Consider the following 14,669-nt stretch of genomic DNA (forward strand, 5'->3'; position numbering starts at 1 on the left):
AAAAGTAGGTAGCAGATTTAAATGTTCCATTCTTCATGAAGTATACCCTACTCCTAAGATCTGTGAAAGTTTAAAACTTCTACTGACTTCCAACAGGTTTTGTACTCATATTGTTAAAGACTTTCAGACTTTGGATTAATGAGGTTTTAGAGTATAAGCATAAATTCTACGAAATTAAGAGGCAACTCTGGCACGTCTTTATATAATTTGCTGACTTAATTGCCTTAGTTATTGACAAAGGAAGATGCAAAACAAATAAAAGCTACAGTTAAAGACTGACGCATACGTAATAGATATCAAATATGTGTTGCATTAGCAGTGTATAACAGTGGTGTTTGCAAAACAATGGAGTTTTGCATAAATAATACATTACCAACTCAACAAATTAATTATCCTGAACAATGTATTATTATGTCTTCTGATCTGTCAAGGGAATGTGCATTATTCTGTGCTCATCAGGATCCAAAACCTTTAAATGCTTCCCTTTTCCACAGTAGTTAATCCCAGGGTGACTCAACAAGACAATGATAACACATGCAGGCACGGACCCACCCCATCTCCCTGCAGTCTGGTTGCCTCACTGTTTTGCAGTGAGTGACTATCAACCATTGCTTTATATTTCTGATTTGTTTTCAGGTTTATTTGCTAGGTAACTATCATACGTATCCAGCGGAGAGGGATAGACCACAGTGAAATCAAAAGAGATCTGAAAAAAATAGAGACCTTATTCTGCACAGTCCTGCAATTCAGGACTGTATCCCCAGTTCCTAATGCTACACTAATTAATATCTGACTATAAAACTATATGGGATCTGATTTAATGCTGTGAAAAGAACAACACTTACCTTTATCAAAAATTTCTTTCAGCACTCCTCGTTTTATAAGCTCCTCTCTGCTTTGCCTCATTGACATTTTTCTTTCTAAAGCTGTAAGCAAAGGAGAAGGGTCATATAAATAGAAAAGAAGGGAAATGGTCATTTTAAAAGGCTCTATGCCTTTTAAGGCATTTGAAAAATGCTTTTTCTCCTTTTCAAGTCAGTGGCAAATTAGCATCTCAAAATAAAGACTACTGGCAGTCCAGAGAATCTGCCTGCAGCTGTAGCATGGCTGTTATTGACAGAAATGGCTACAGACTGACTGATCTGAGGGCATGTCCGCACTCCCATTGCTTAATTTTGACACATGACCCAAGCATTTCTGAGAAGAATTAGAGATAGCAAAAGGAGAAAAAGGCCATTAGTGCAGAAGCTGGAGAAGGAAAGGTAAGAAAAGAGGCAACACAAAGGATCGCACCAATGGAAGACGTGGCCATTGACTCTCCCCAGGCCACTGAAGAGGACTGGCCCCTCTGCTGCCTTGAAGCCACACTTGTTAGCCACTAATTCCAGTCAGAGAAGATCAAAGTGTTTAGAACAGTGCAAAAAAAGAACTGTTTAATGGAGCCTTCTCCTCCCTGGAGGAGTGTTTTCCCCTAAAAATGTGTAAATGAGGGAAACTCCATGACAGCCACTGCAATTTATAACAGGTATGAACATCCCAACTCCTGTATTGGCTGCTTGGAGACTGTGGTCACTGGGGCGACAAAATGACAGATAGAATTTTCATGTTTGTTTAGTTCAGCAGTAATTAAAACAATGTCCAATTAACCAAAATGCCACAAAGGACATGCATTAAGGCAAAGACCTGAAAGCCAGCAAGCAAAAGGAGCAAGAAGTGATGTGCAGGACTGGCTGCAACTGCATGTGCTTTGTGAGAAACAAGCCTGTGCCTGCCAAAAGAGAGGCACAGTCAAGGGCGAATTGCTTCTGCCATATGCTCTCCTATCAGACCTAGCACAGATGTACGCACACACAAATGAACCGGCACTTAGCATCGCCAGTCTGCCCAAGGCAGATTTAAAGCAAAAGAGGCTTTGAAACACTCTCTCCATCCCTAAAAACATGAGGGTATAACCTTTCCTGGCACTGATGCATGTTGGCTGTTCCCACAGGGGCACGTATACTTGGCAAATTAGCTATGCTTATAGTGACATGCTGCACTCATTGCAACTTACTAATTGTCAGATATTTATGGCTTAGTACGAACAGGGCTAGCTCTGCTTCACTCTTTTCCATAGGATAAATTTAGGTTTCCCACTTTTAAAATCAGTTTTGATGATGTATTCTTCAGGACAGAGATGGCCAGTAGGTACAGTTAGTAGCTAATAAAAAGCCTAGTCTCCCCTGACACACTCTATAAACTTCAGCATTGATCAGAATTAATGTCAGGTCCTTTTGCTGGGGCACAAGACCCCATACTTATTAGCCAGCCACATGGTACACTTCTATTTTGGAGGCTGTTAACATAACATCCACAGCATTTTCCAGAGTGCCTTAGCCTCATTAGAAGAAGCTCTATAGGCACCTCACTGACTTTTAATGAAGCTTCGATTTCTATGTTTCTAATACGCTTTTGAAAAGAAATGCCCAACAATCAAACTCTGGAGTCATGTTGTAGACTTCTCTCCAATCTGCCTTTTCCCTGTGCTGAAGGCACCTTGTTCTGGTACAGTATTTCAAGCTTCTTCCTCTTTCTCCTTGAGGATAGCTGCCCTCAGACCTTCCAAAAAAAACCCAACCAAGCTACAGCTAACTCCCAAGCCTTCTCCCGCTGAAGAGATTGTTAAACCCCTGCCTAACTGCAAAGAGTAATTTGGCAGAACCCAACATCTTTTCCAATAGTCTGAAAAAGTGACATTTTCTGTTAGTGTAAGCAGCAAGTAACACCCAGTGTGTCTGAGCTTGTCCTTCAGTGAGAAATCAAGTTGGGTGAAACAGAAGCAAAGCAGCAGCTTCTGTACATAGACAGTGGCTATGTTCACGAAATGAAAATACTATTGCTGTACTTTTACCATGAATAGCTAAATTACAGATCCACATTTTACACACAAATTCACTGTGCCCACCTGGGTTCACCGTCTCACCCTCCTGCCTTGCCAACAGCTGCCTACGCAAGGCAGCAGCATTACTACTGACTTCACGGCCAGGAAGTCGCACCATATTATTAAAGTAGTAGCAATTTTGTGAGTTGGAGTTGAGGCTTCTGGAGGATCAAGTGCTAAAGAGGGCTAGCAGGGCCTTCTGAAGAAGTGCGGAAGTGCCTCTCCCGAAACAGTTGCTGGGGAAGAAAACACTAAAGTATTGACCAAGACTTCTCAAAGTCATGTACTAGTTTTGCAGTCCAGCAGAATTTTGAACACAGAATATGTATCTCTGGAGACTGTATATGCACAGGCTTTTCAGACACTCCCTTTCAGTTTTTTTTGATTTGCTTCTGATCAAGAATGGAAAAAACCCACAACCCTACACTTTGTAGCTCAGATGAAAACATTTTTTCAGTTTCTAAATCCTATCTAAGTAGGTACAGGACATAAGAGTATTAATTATTTTCCTGCTAAGCCAGTTTAATTAATAAGATATTTAGAGGAAGGGCATGCTGGGCTAAGAGCAGTATTAAATGATAATAACAGATGTTATACTAAAACTATGGAACATAGTGCCTCTTTCTCTAATACAATCTTCCTCCCAAACAAGTCTCATACATTTAAGTGCATGAACTGCTATACTTCTGCTGGATCAGATGGAAAAAAAATCACAAGTGCTTAGATGCAGAACTCATTAGGATCTAACACCCTAAACAATGGAATGTTTCACTCTGGATTCCTCTGGCAAAGGTTGCCAGCTCGTTCATAAAGGATTTTCATTTTCAAGCATAAAGCTGACACAAAATAAATGAATTCACTCTCCACTGAGAAAGGGATCCATTCACAGTGAAAGATAAATAAAAACCTTTGAATTAATCCTTGATTCATGACAACTTTGTAAATTCTGTGATGAAGAAAAATATAATTAATATCTATCAAAAGATATATTACTTCACTGGTGATTTTTCTTGGCGATTAACATCATTTGTCTCATTTGTATAATCTTTCAGGCAATTAGAAATAAGATAAGCATTAAGCCCTGCTTATGGGGTCTACTCATTGCAGAAACTGGTTAAATCTCAACAAATTCATCCATTCTTCAAGAAACTCTCAGTAAATACTTTATAGAAATAAGCAGATGTGTATGCGATGGTTTAAGTGTACAGATTTTTGCGAGTGTGCTTTGGACTATGCTGTTTCTTTTAAGCTCTAATGAAGAAACAGTGGAAAATGTTTTTATTAATGTTTCTGAGCTGGTGTTTTTGAACTCGTCTCTCAGGAGCAGCACCTCTCTGCTGTTCAAGCAGAGCTTTCCTCTGTGGCAGACCCATTATGATCAGTAAAGCCTTGACAGGGTCAGGAGAATTTCCTGCCTCTCCATTCTGGAAATCAAGTACAGTTTTGTCTTTATCCCTTTAATAAGCTATTGTGCTCCATGATGGCGGTGACCGTGGGCTGCTCCTCCAGCTGAGAAGGTGAAGCTCATCACTGCCTCTGTGCCAAGCGCTTCTGCTGCTCCATTAACCAACCAGAGAGGTGGTTATGTAGTCAGGACATGTAACCTTTCTGTCCCTCCTATCCTTCCCTTCAAAACCAAAACATCTCAGATAAACTCTTCCATCCTGCACCTATATGAGAATAAACTAGCCTCCTTTGCATAACTTGCCATGTTGTTGATTAAACCAATGGGCAGACTAAATAAGCAAGCTCTTGCCCTTTCTTCTCATCTGACAGCTGAAAGTAAACCACAGCCTGTGATAGCCAGTTGAATCTTAACTTTGTTTTTACTGAGGTTGCCCTTGGCCTCCGTCTTAAAAAGCCCTGGGGTTTGCTTTGCATGAATTCTTGCTTTCAAAGGCCACTATAATTTTCATGACAATTTTAGGAAGTAAAGGCCATTATAGGAATGGAGTGTAGAGAAGCTTTCTGATGCATCAATTATATTTGGATTTAATAGTCAGAAATTTGCTTTGCTAATAATTCAGATCTGATTAATTATAAAGAAGTAAACCAATTGCTTTGCACAGTGTTAAGATAAAACCCCATCAATATTTCCTTTAGACTTGTAAGGAAGGAGAGATTTTCAGAAGTGATCGATTATGCATCAAACCATGTTATATCACCTTGAAATTCTTCCAACTATGAAGACTTTCTTGATAATCAAATGGAGCAGGATTCATCTGATACAGATTTTTACAGTGTGGGCTTCTGTCTCTGAGTTGGCCTCTTTATGTATTAAGAACAAGTCTTGGGCATGATTGACCTCAGCCTAAGCATCTAAACCATGTTGAACTGCACCTTGGAAGTGCCTGTTAGTCTCTACTGACTGTAAAGGAAGCCAAGGGTGAGTAGCTGAGATAAGATGCTGAAATGAAAATTGACTGAGGAGGGTAGTTTTAAGAAAAGAAATGCTGCTGTAGATGAAAGCCTCAGGTAGAGCTGAAGAGAATGTAAATGTGTCAGCTCACAGAGATTTTCATTAATTTCAGGATTGTTTCAATAGCTGTGGCATGACACTCAGCATTGCTGCTGCAAGCTTGGGGTTCAACCAATGCCAAGACATAGCTGGGCTGAAACAACTATTTTGCTTTGCTCAGTGCTAAATATGAATTTTGCTTGGCTTCAAACACTCATAAGTCTCTTGAAGCCTGAGGGAAGAAAAAATATTCCAATAGGTTTCTGAATCTTTGAGATTTGAAGTTCTTTACAGAAGTTTTGTGTCTCTGATCTCAGTCTGCGTTTTCCTGTAACAGTACCATCTACAAAATCTGGCTCAGACAGACTGCCACCTAAAAAGAATTAGGAGCCCCTTTTCGTCTATGATGTATGCTTATGACATTTCTTGTTCTGATTTTAGACTAGCACTCCCATTCTATGAGATTACAAAACAAGTGAACATCAGTGGAGGAAAGATGTACTAAAGTGGATGAAAGAGATATTAAAAGTTAAGCTTGATTCAAAAAAAAGTATTACAAATACCTCTACAAAACAGGTGCCACTACAGCAGCTGACCAAATAAATCCCTTTCAGTATGTGAATCATTTGGAAAACTGTGGCATGGGCTATAACTCGAACAAATAAAACAGGAACAAAAATTGGCATTGATGCCACACCAGAGGAGTAACTCTAAATACTTCAGAATCAAACCAGTATCATTATTATCATTATAGAGGTGGAAAAGTGAGGTACAAGTTGAAACAACTTGGCTCATCTCCTGCTAGATCAGTAGTAAAGCATCAAAAGCAACCGTCCTGCAGCCAGTGGCCAACACAAGGCTGGGAAATGATCCTTCTAGATTTAAACTTGGTTAACCTCTAACTAGAACAAATAAAATAACAGGAAAAAGAGGCCAAATTAAAAGGAAGAAAACTCCATTAATTTTATTTATTTCCAGTGTTACAATGACAACTGGATTGTTTTTAGATTATGACTACTTAAACCACAGAGAAATTGATAAAAACACAGAGGAGATGGTATTAGGGCATCTTGCTTCCACTCAAATTCAGATCAGCTCAAGACACTGGTCTATCTAATTAGAAGCACTAGAATAAGAACATGGTAAATCTTCATTTGTGACAGGCAAGCCTGTGATATAACACAGTAAAAATACACATATTCCTTTGAGAATGCAGGATCAAACCTAAAATCCCTAGTTCCTAACCAGAAGAGTTTATGAGGTATAGCAGTTGCCAAGCCTGCTAACTACAGATAAAAAATTAATTACCTCTTCCTTACTAATGGCAAAAGAAAGTAAAACTGGGGAAGAAGCTGAAGTCAGGCTTAAGAAAACTTTAGGTTTATACTGATCTTTATTACACATAAACCGCCTGAGGACAGACTCAGGAGGAAAACGGATGCAAAGTCAAATCTGCAAACACAGAATTGTAGGAGCTAGTCAAAATACTGCAAACTGCATTGAACAAAAATCACAATACAGTAATACAATGTAGCATACACCCAAGAATTCAGCAAACACAAAGAAAGGAAGAGAAATTATATCTGAACAACTCTATCATAATTAACAGAAGGGGCTGAACTAAAGGAATCAGAACTCACTCTAATCCAAGAGCAGATGGAGTTTTTTTTTTTTTTTTACATAGAAGGACTGAAAATATCAATCAAAGAAGTTGCCTTTCAAAGGGGAGAACTAAATTTTAAGCTAGATTCAAAGAAACCCAACATAACGGATTTCACAGGCCAAGCAGAGCAAGCATGGCAGAAGATGAATACGTGAAAACAGGAGGTAAGACAAGAAATCTTGACAAATATAACGAAAGGTGTGTGTTCAAAAACAGTCCAAGAAAATGGAGGTTTAAAGAAAGCAAGACTGCAGGCAACCTTAAGAAAAATGTTAATGCCCTCAACTGCCCAGCTAATAAACAGCAAAACAGAGCTCCACTGTGTCAATAAGCTGTGACAGTCTATCAATAGGATTTTGTAAAGGCTTGTATTTTCATCCTTTTTCTACATAATGGCTTTTATTATCACACTTGAGAAGCATTGCACAGGTTGGGGAGAAATCAGGAAGCTGGCTGCAATATTGAAAACATGGAGAACATACATTTCTCCTGTTCTTCCCTCTGAAGTCCTGCACAGTAGCAGGAATTTCTAGTAAATACTAAGTCAAGAACTGGAAAGCTGAGCCACCAACAGGTACTGCTTTCCACAACTTAATGAAAAATGAGGCTCTGTATCTTAATTAAAGAAATTTGCTACACTGTAAAAGAGCATGTCTTATAGTACACCTGCTCTGCAATTACAATGTGATTGCAGCACATAAAACAATACCCTGGGCATTCTGAGTATATATAATTTAGGCATCAAAAACAGTAATGAGGGGGTGGTACTCACTTATTTGAAGGCTTTCATCCAGGTAAGAAACCTGGCAGGCTAGAACAGCCCATGCTGAAGTCCGTACTGCCACCAGCACCCTAAATAGCTATAGTTAGATTAAAGATAAATTAAGCATAGCTATTACCATCACAGTTCTTAACTGCAACGAAGCTATGTCCTAAGTGCCAGCAGAAGGCAGCTGACATGATCCTTATGATAGGAGATCTATTCATGTTTTCACATGGACTACTAGTGGATGAAATGATGGGTTTCTCCTACAGGCTTCTCAGTTACAACATGCAAAAGTTGTAGCATCAGAGAAACAGTAAGAATATGGGTTCACCAAGCCTTTGCAAACAGACAATATGCGTGATACCATCTGAAAGAAATATGTATGAACAGCAGCAGCAGCAGCTGTATGTCCCAAAGAACAGTTGCTTTTTACAAGTGATTCTAGTTGCTTTAGGTACCTTGCAGTCTCAGATTTCTGTATGCACAACAAACAACTATGCTAAAGGTAAATTAGCAAAGAGCCGGGTGAAGTATCTGCTGTGTGTTCCCCTTATCCTTAGAAGATGGCACCCAGACAGACAACACTGCAGTAGGGACCTGCAGTGTCATCTGTAATAGCAGAAGTGTCTATTTGCATTATTCTGCTGCATAACAGTTAAGGCACCTTCCTCAAAGCAAAAAGCAAAGCATATAAATGGTGGGCATCACTAGAATAAGGTAACGACTCCTGCAGCTCTCTGGAGAATTCTCTCCAGAATAGAGTTTACACATGGGATATAAATAACCAGGCAAGATGCTGCTTTTGGATTTGTTCCTCATCAGACAACACATCCAGATGGCAAATGCAGAGCACATTTTATAGAAACAAGTCTAGCAGATGTCAGGGAACTGGATTCTCCAGTGTAACTTTTAGAGGGTGAAGGAATTAGTTTTCCTGGGACACAAAAAGGGGGGAAAATTTCCAGATAAAACCAAACCTGTGACAGGCTGATGATAAGAAGGGAGGAGGAAAGCTAGGCTAGACCACCAGGAGATGACAACCAAACTACTGGCCAGTATTTGGTTCCCGTTTGCCAACTGGGAGGATCACCTTGCTGGTAGAAAAGGGAGCTGTAGTCAGTAAGACAAGCAGCACAACTCTTTCTATGGCACCAACCAGGTGCTGTGTAGTTTGTTTTACAGCTTGAGTTTACCTTACAGCTGTAACTTTGCAAACATATATTGCCTGGTATCCACAGTCAGACAGATGTGTAAAAACAGTGCTTTACTCCCTAATGACATCCTTTTTTGGGTACAGTGAAGAAAGATTTATCTGCTAGTGCTTCTATTTCACCAGATAGGGATTTGGGATTTGAGATAACTTAAGAAATACCCACATGCTACCAAAACACTGTTGTAGTAAATTCAGGTTTAGGAAACGGTTCTTCCACTTATACTAGAATAATTAGTACACAGTAGCCTCCCAGATAGACACACAAAGCAGATGGATAGTTATATATCTGTGTTCACATGTACACCTGTTTAAAATAAATGTTTCAAAGCATAGCTCGTGACTAAGAAATACCTACTTAAATCTGAAGTTGGCTTAGCACTGTTTTGAGAGAGAAGCTGTTAAGATTTCAAATGCTTCTAGGAAACCACCACTACTTTTGTACACAGAGAAAACCTCAACTAAGCACACGCAAGTTTAAGATGCATTTGTTATTGGAATGAACTGGCATCAACCCTTCAACATAGACCTCTGTAAGGAGCCAAACAGGAAATCAATCATTTAATACTTGATTATAGAAATGACTAAATCACAACGCGACAGACACTTCCTCCAAAATAAGAAGATTCCTGAATTGCAGCTGTCACATCATCCAGTAATTATCTTTGGATGATATTTCCAGCTTGTGCAATGACACTAGCTGGCTGGTACATAATAGATTTAATGCTGAAAAAAAACCCAAAGTGTCTTTAACATCCCAAATAGTGCAGCCTGCTTAGTCTACTTTCTGTTTTGGAAGCTGATGATAGTTCAAGCTACAGTAAAGCCACACATGCAATTTCAGTATGTTTTACGAAAAATCCACCAATGACAAAATCGTTTTAGGCTCCTTTCCAGCAAGTGCGGAAGTTATCTGGAAATATAAGGCATTTTTACAGTCAGTATTTATTATATGTTATCTTAGTGCTTCTTTTTGGGTGTAAAACCAGTAATGATGCTTGTCTGGGATAGGGAAACAGAGTTGAAGATACCAACAACCTTTAGACAATAACAGTACTGATACGAGAAGCAAATTTGGAAAATAATGGGCAGGAAGGACAGTGAAGTGAAAGAGATATGATGATAGCCTAGACAGTTCTTCTGGTGTAATCACATTATAAATGTAGATAATACTATACAAAGTAAAGGTATAAGGGCAGTATTCCAGTCTAATTATCCCTACTGTCCAGAACTTAATAAAGTTTACCTGTTAAATGTGTAGAAAACCAAACAGAAAATTTGCACATTCGTACCTGATTTAAGGTTAAAAGCATTGGTCCAGAAGGGTAAAGGCCGTGGTGAACAAGCTAAATATTCTTCCCGGTCATGAAAACTCTTCTTTAAAGAAGCTGTGGAAGTCTTTCTAAATGAAGTGTCACTTGAAGAACTTTTTAAAGAAATCATAAAATGAAGAGTAGTAAACTTTCAAGACCAGGCAGTTTTCTTTGCAGAATTCCTTAGGAATCAAATATGAACTGATTAGCATGATATACAACCTATGTAAGACAGAAAAGTCAGAGGTGGCAATTACAGGGTTGCTGTTTTGAAGAGTCCAAAAGTCACCTGAGATTTACAGACCAGTAAGCTTGGTTTCCATACAACCAGTGTAGGAACAGAAATATAGAGCAAAACTAGAAACAGGGGACCAAGCACTGAAGGAAGATAAGAGAAGAATCATCCTGGGTTTGAGGTAGGAAGCTCACAGAAGTCTATGAATGAAGATGCTCTGTTCAGTGCCTTCAGAGTTTCAAATCCCCTATGTTAAGGTCACTGAAAGACTTAAAACTGCAAGAGAAAAGACTGAGCATCCTCTAGTGGGTTAATAACATAGAAACATAGAATGCTTTGGGTTGGAAAGGACCTTAAGATCATCAAGTTCCAACCCCCCTGCCATGGGCAGGGACACCTCACACTAAACCATGGCACCCAAGGCCTCATCCAACCTGGCCTTGAACACCACCAGGGATGGAGCATTCACAACTTCCTTGGGCAACCCATTTCAGTGCCTCACCACCCTTACAGTAAAGAACTTCTTCCTTATATATAACTTGAACTTCCCCTGTTTAAGTTTAAATCCATTACCCCTTGACCTATCACTACAATCCCTGATGAAGAGTCCCTCCCTAGCATCCTTGTAGTTTCCCTTCAGATATATGAGGTCTCCATGCAGCCTTCTCTACTTCAGGCTGAACAGCTCCAATATAGAAAGCAAGGAGGAATGCCGCAAATGTAAAAGAGAGGGTTGTGGTATAACCTGCTCTTTTCTTTACAAAGACAAATTTCTAGAAAGGCTGGCAGTAGGGAGGAGACAAAATCTGCTGACTTAAGTCAAACCCAAGCCTGACTGCTTAGAGCTACAAAAGATCTTATGATACTAAGTGGCATGTGACAAAATTCAACATTGATAAGACAAAAAAGACATTTGGGAAAAGGCAGCCCTAACTATGTACACTTAATAACAGCTAAATTAGTCATTCCCACTCAGAAGACAGTGCTTGGAAACTCTGCAGAGAATTCTCTGAAAAGATCGTCTTAATGGTTGAGTAGAAAGAGAAAACAGACAATAGGAATTACTAGGAAATAAATACAGCACCTCTGTGCTAGTGTACTAACTAGTCTACAGCTAATTCAAGACTAGTTATCCATCTGTAAACAGAGAACTAAACCAGCAGAACTAAAAAAGTTATGGGAAAGAATAATTAAAGGGATGGGGCATCTTGTGCAAGAATAAAGAATAGTAGTGAAACTGCATTTTTGTCATCTTTTATACCAAGATCCTGGTCCCCTGATATTCACGAAAATACATGGTAACTGTCACCTAGGCCGTGCTCTGTGTGACCTATGTAGGTCACTTGAAGGAAAATCAAGGCACAAAACAGAATAGCTGACATCAGTACACATATTCTACATAACCTCTGGTGAGAGCTGCACCAGACAGGGAACCCTTGGCCTGGCATAGCCCTTCAAAGCATCCCTACAGCACTTGCACTCTTCTGGACCCAGAGATGAGGGTAAACTCAGGCCAGAAGGGCTTTTGCCTTCTAAATGCATAAGATGGCCTTTGGCAGCAGTGTGAGCTCCTGATCTCATGCAGTGTGGTCACCACCCACTGCTTCAAATCTGGGGCCATAACAACAGAGAGATGTAAGCCAGTCTGCATGACCTGCCATCAGGACCATGGGCCATGTTAAAGCAAATACTATGTTAGAGCAAATACAAACCAGAAGCCCGCAGCCTGGGAAACCAATGGGGAATATAACAGAGGTATGTAACACCATGAATAGTTGTTCACTCATTTACAAAATGCAAGAAATAAAAAGCAATGAACAAATGATCAGACTGCACTTGAAAAAAACCCAAATCAAAACAAAAAAAGTCCCAAAGATGCTTTTGTGTGCAATGTCTTTTTTCATTGTGGAATTAACTGCAAGAGGTATCCGTTAATACCAAAACTGAAACTGGGTTCAAACGACACAAAGCAATGGAGGATAAATCCACACATGGCTCCTTAATTTGGATGCAGCTTTTGGCTTCTGAATTTCTGAGTGCTGCAATCTGGTTTGTTATCTGAGAGGAGAGAAAAATGCACACTTGTTTCTTGAGTATGCTTTTACTAAACATAACTGTTGACTTCAAGAGAAGATAACGGGCTACATAAACTTCAGATTGATCTACCATTTCTGTCCTTGAGTGCATTTATCTTTAAAGTATGTGTTTAATGAATCAGGAGAAAATACCCTCGATCCCAACACACAAAACTATACACTATATTCAATTATCTAATTGTCGGGAAATGTGCAAAGGCATCTAGTTTGCTTTTGAATGGAAACTGAATTTTATCTCCTCACCATGCATGTCAGGGGATTTTTCTTGTGTGATTAAATCGGACCTGTTAAGTAATACAGAGGCCAACATATCGGCACCTAAAATCACAACAATGGGCTCAGGTTTCATGGCATGTGAAGCGCTGGTTGCTAGCTAATGTGGCATCAGGCTTAGAACCCTTTTACAACATGGGCTTCAGCATTCTTCATTCATTAATTCCAGAGAAAGCTGAGACTTTTTAACAAAAAAACAAAACCAACAAACTTTTTTTCCTTTCTTTTAGATCTAGGAAGTACAAGAGTGTGCTATATTTCATATTGGACAAATCTTAATTATTATCGATTGCTCTCTGACAGCACAGTACATGAAGTGCCAATGGAATTTAAACCTGAAATGTGAAATTCTGCCCAGTGTCAGGTAATGACCTGACTGCAGATGTTTTTTTAACAAAGAGAATAAAGTTGAGCTGTTCTGCAGCTTTTGAATAATGCTTCACAAAGGAACCACAGCGAGGCTGCAAAATCACGGCTCTGAGGACAAGTACAAGTTTGATGAAAGCTGATGCTACCTTGAAGTATTTTTCTGAAGATTATCAAAATGCCATTATGTTGTTATAAATACATCAAATTATTCACAAAGTAACTTCAAAATGCAGATGTAAGTGAAGAAATATTACAATTTAATGATGAACTCTACCTAAATATTCTTCTGTTACAACTTCATCTTGGTCTTTTTTTACATCAGTAAGATCTGGATGATTTATTTTTGTGGAAGTTCACTTGTTTCTGATGCATAATAGCAATAGATGTCAGTCTATTTCTGCCATCATAATTAGCTGCTGTGGAGATGGCTGAAATATCATGGATTATTATAATTGCAAATGAGGAATAAGCAGCAGGAAAAGATGACATTGATAATCTTCAAATATTGCAAGGTTCCTTGAAACTAGTTAACTGCAAGATATTTGAATTTCCATAGTAAAGAGCAGAATATGGGGTGGTGTACATTTCAGATCAATACACTGTAAAGAAACACAACGGTTACTTGTGATGGCATGTCAAATTTAGCTTCATGTTATAGCTAAATTATCATATGATCCCCACATCTCATGACTTTGTTGCATATAATTTTGCTTAAGGCCTACAGAAAAGCCACTTGTGGTATTCACCTCATTATTAAGAGGTAAAAAACCCCAGAGCAGTAGATGTTATCCTGAACTAATATTCTTAGGCAGATAATTGAAGGAGAAACAGGTGTTCAAGTATCTGCATGAAAAGTGTCTAGAATTATCCCTTTTACATAGTTCTTTAAAAGGCAAGAATTAAACTGCATCTTTCCCTGGAGACTAATGAACCTCTTGGAGAGAAAGAGGACAAAGTAGACAAAAATAAAATTCCCCGATGTACTATTTTACAACAGAACTCCTCTGCATTATGTTGCATTTTGCTGTAGGACTGGCTGGCACTACAATCTGCGCCTCAACTGTGTAACGAGAGCTGCGTAACTGATTGTGTGTAATGATGCTGCCTTCATACAGCCACTGTGTGACTTCCAAAATGACAGCATTATCAAATATTTGCCTTTTCTGTTTTACTAAGATTAAGCAGTTGCTCTGCATTTAAAAAAAGATAAATAAATCCCTCAATTATGCTTTTATGAAGAAAAAAACTTTTTAAAGCTTGACTGAGTAAATACTGAGCTAAATACTCTCTTATGTATTGCTATTCAGAGCAAAGTTGCTGCATTCTGAAATGTGATGGTAAAGTGAGAAGTGGGAAGGTAAAGTGA

General features: G+C 39.0%; 1 protein-coding gene across 2 annotated transcripts in view; it reads right to left on the bottom strand.

Annotated features, from left to right (window-relative positions):
- The window catches only part of PHACTR1 (phosphatase and actin regulator 1), a gene marked incomplete at its 3' end in the record, with an annotated part of 311,992 nt that overhangs the window by 69,382 nt on the left and 227,941 nt on the right, over window positions 1-14,669 (bottom strand). For both annotated transcript variants that reach the window (XM_080639593.1, XM_080639594.1), the window contains exon 4: window positions 846-926. In XM_080639593.1, coding sequence (XP_080495719.1) covers window positions 846-926 — 81 coding nt within the window. The remainder of the gene's footprint in view (window positions 1-845; window positions 927-14,669) is intronic.

The sequence above is a fragment of the Psittacula echo genome (genome assembly GCF_963264785.1).
Source record: "Psittacula echo genome assembly, chromosome: 2".
NCBI classification, from domain to species: domain Eukaryota; kingdom Metazoa; phylum Chordata; class Aves; order Psittaciformes; family Psittacidae; genus Psittacula; species Psittacula echo.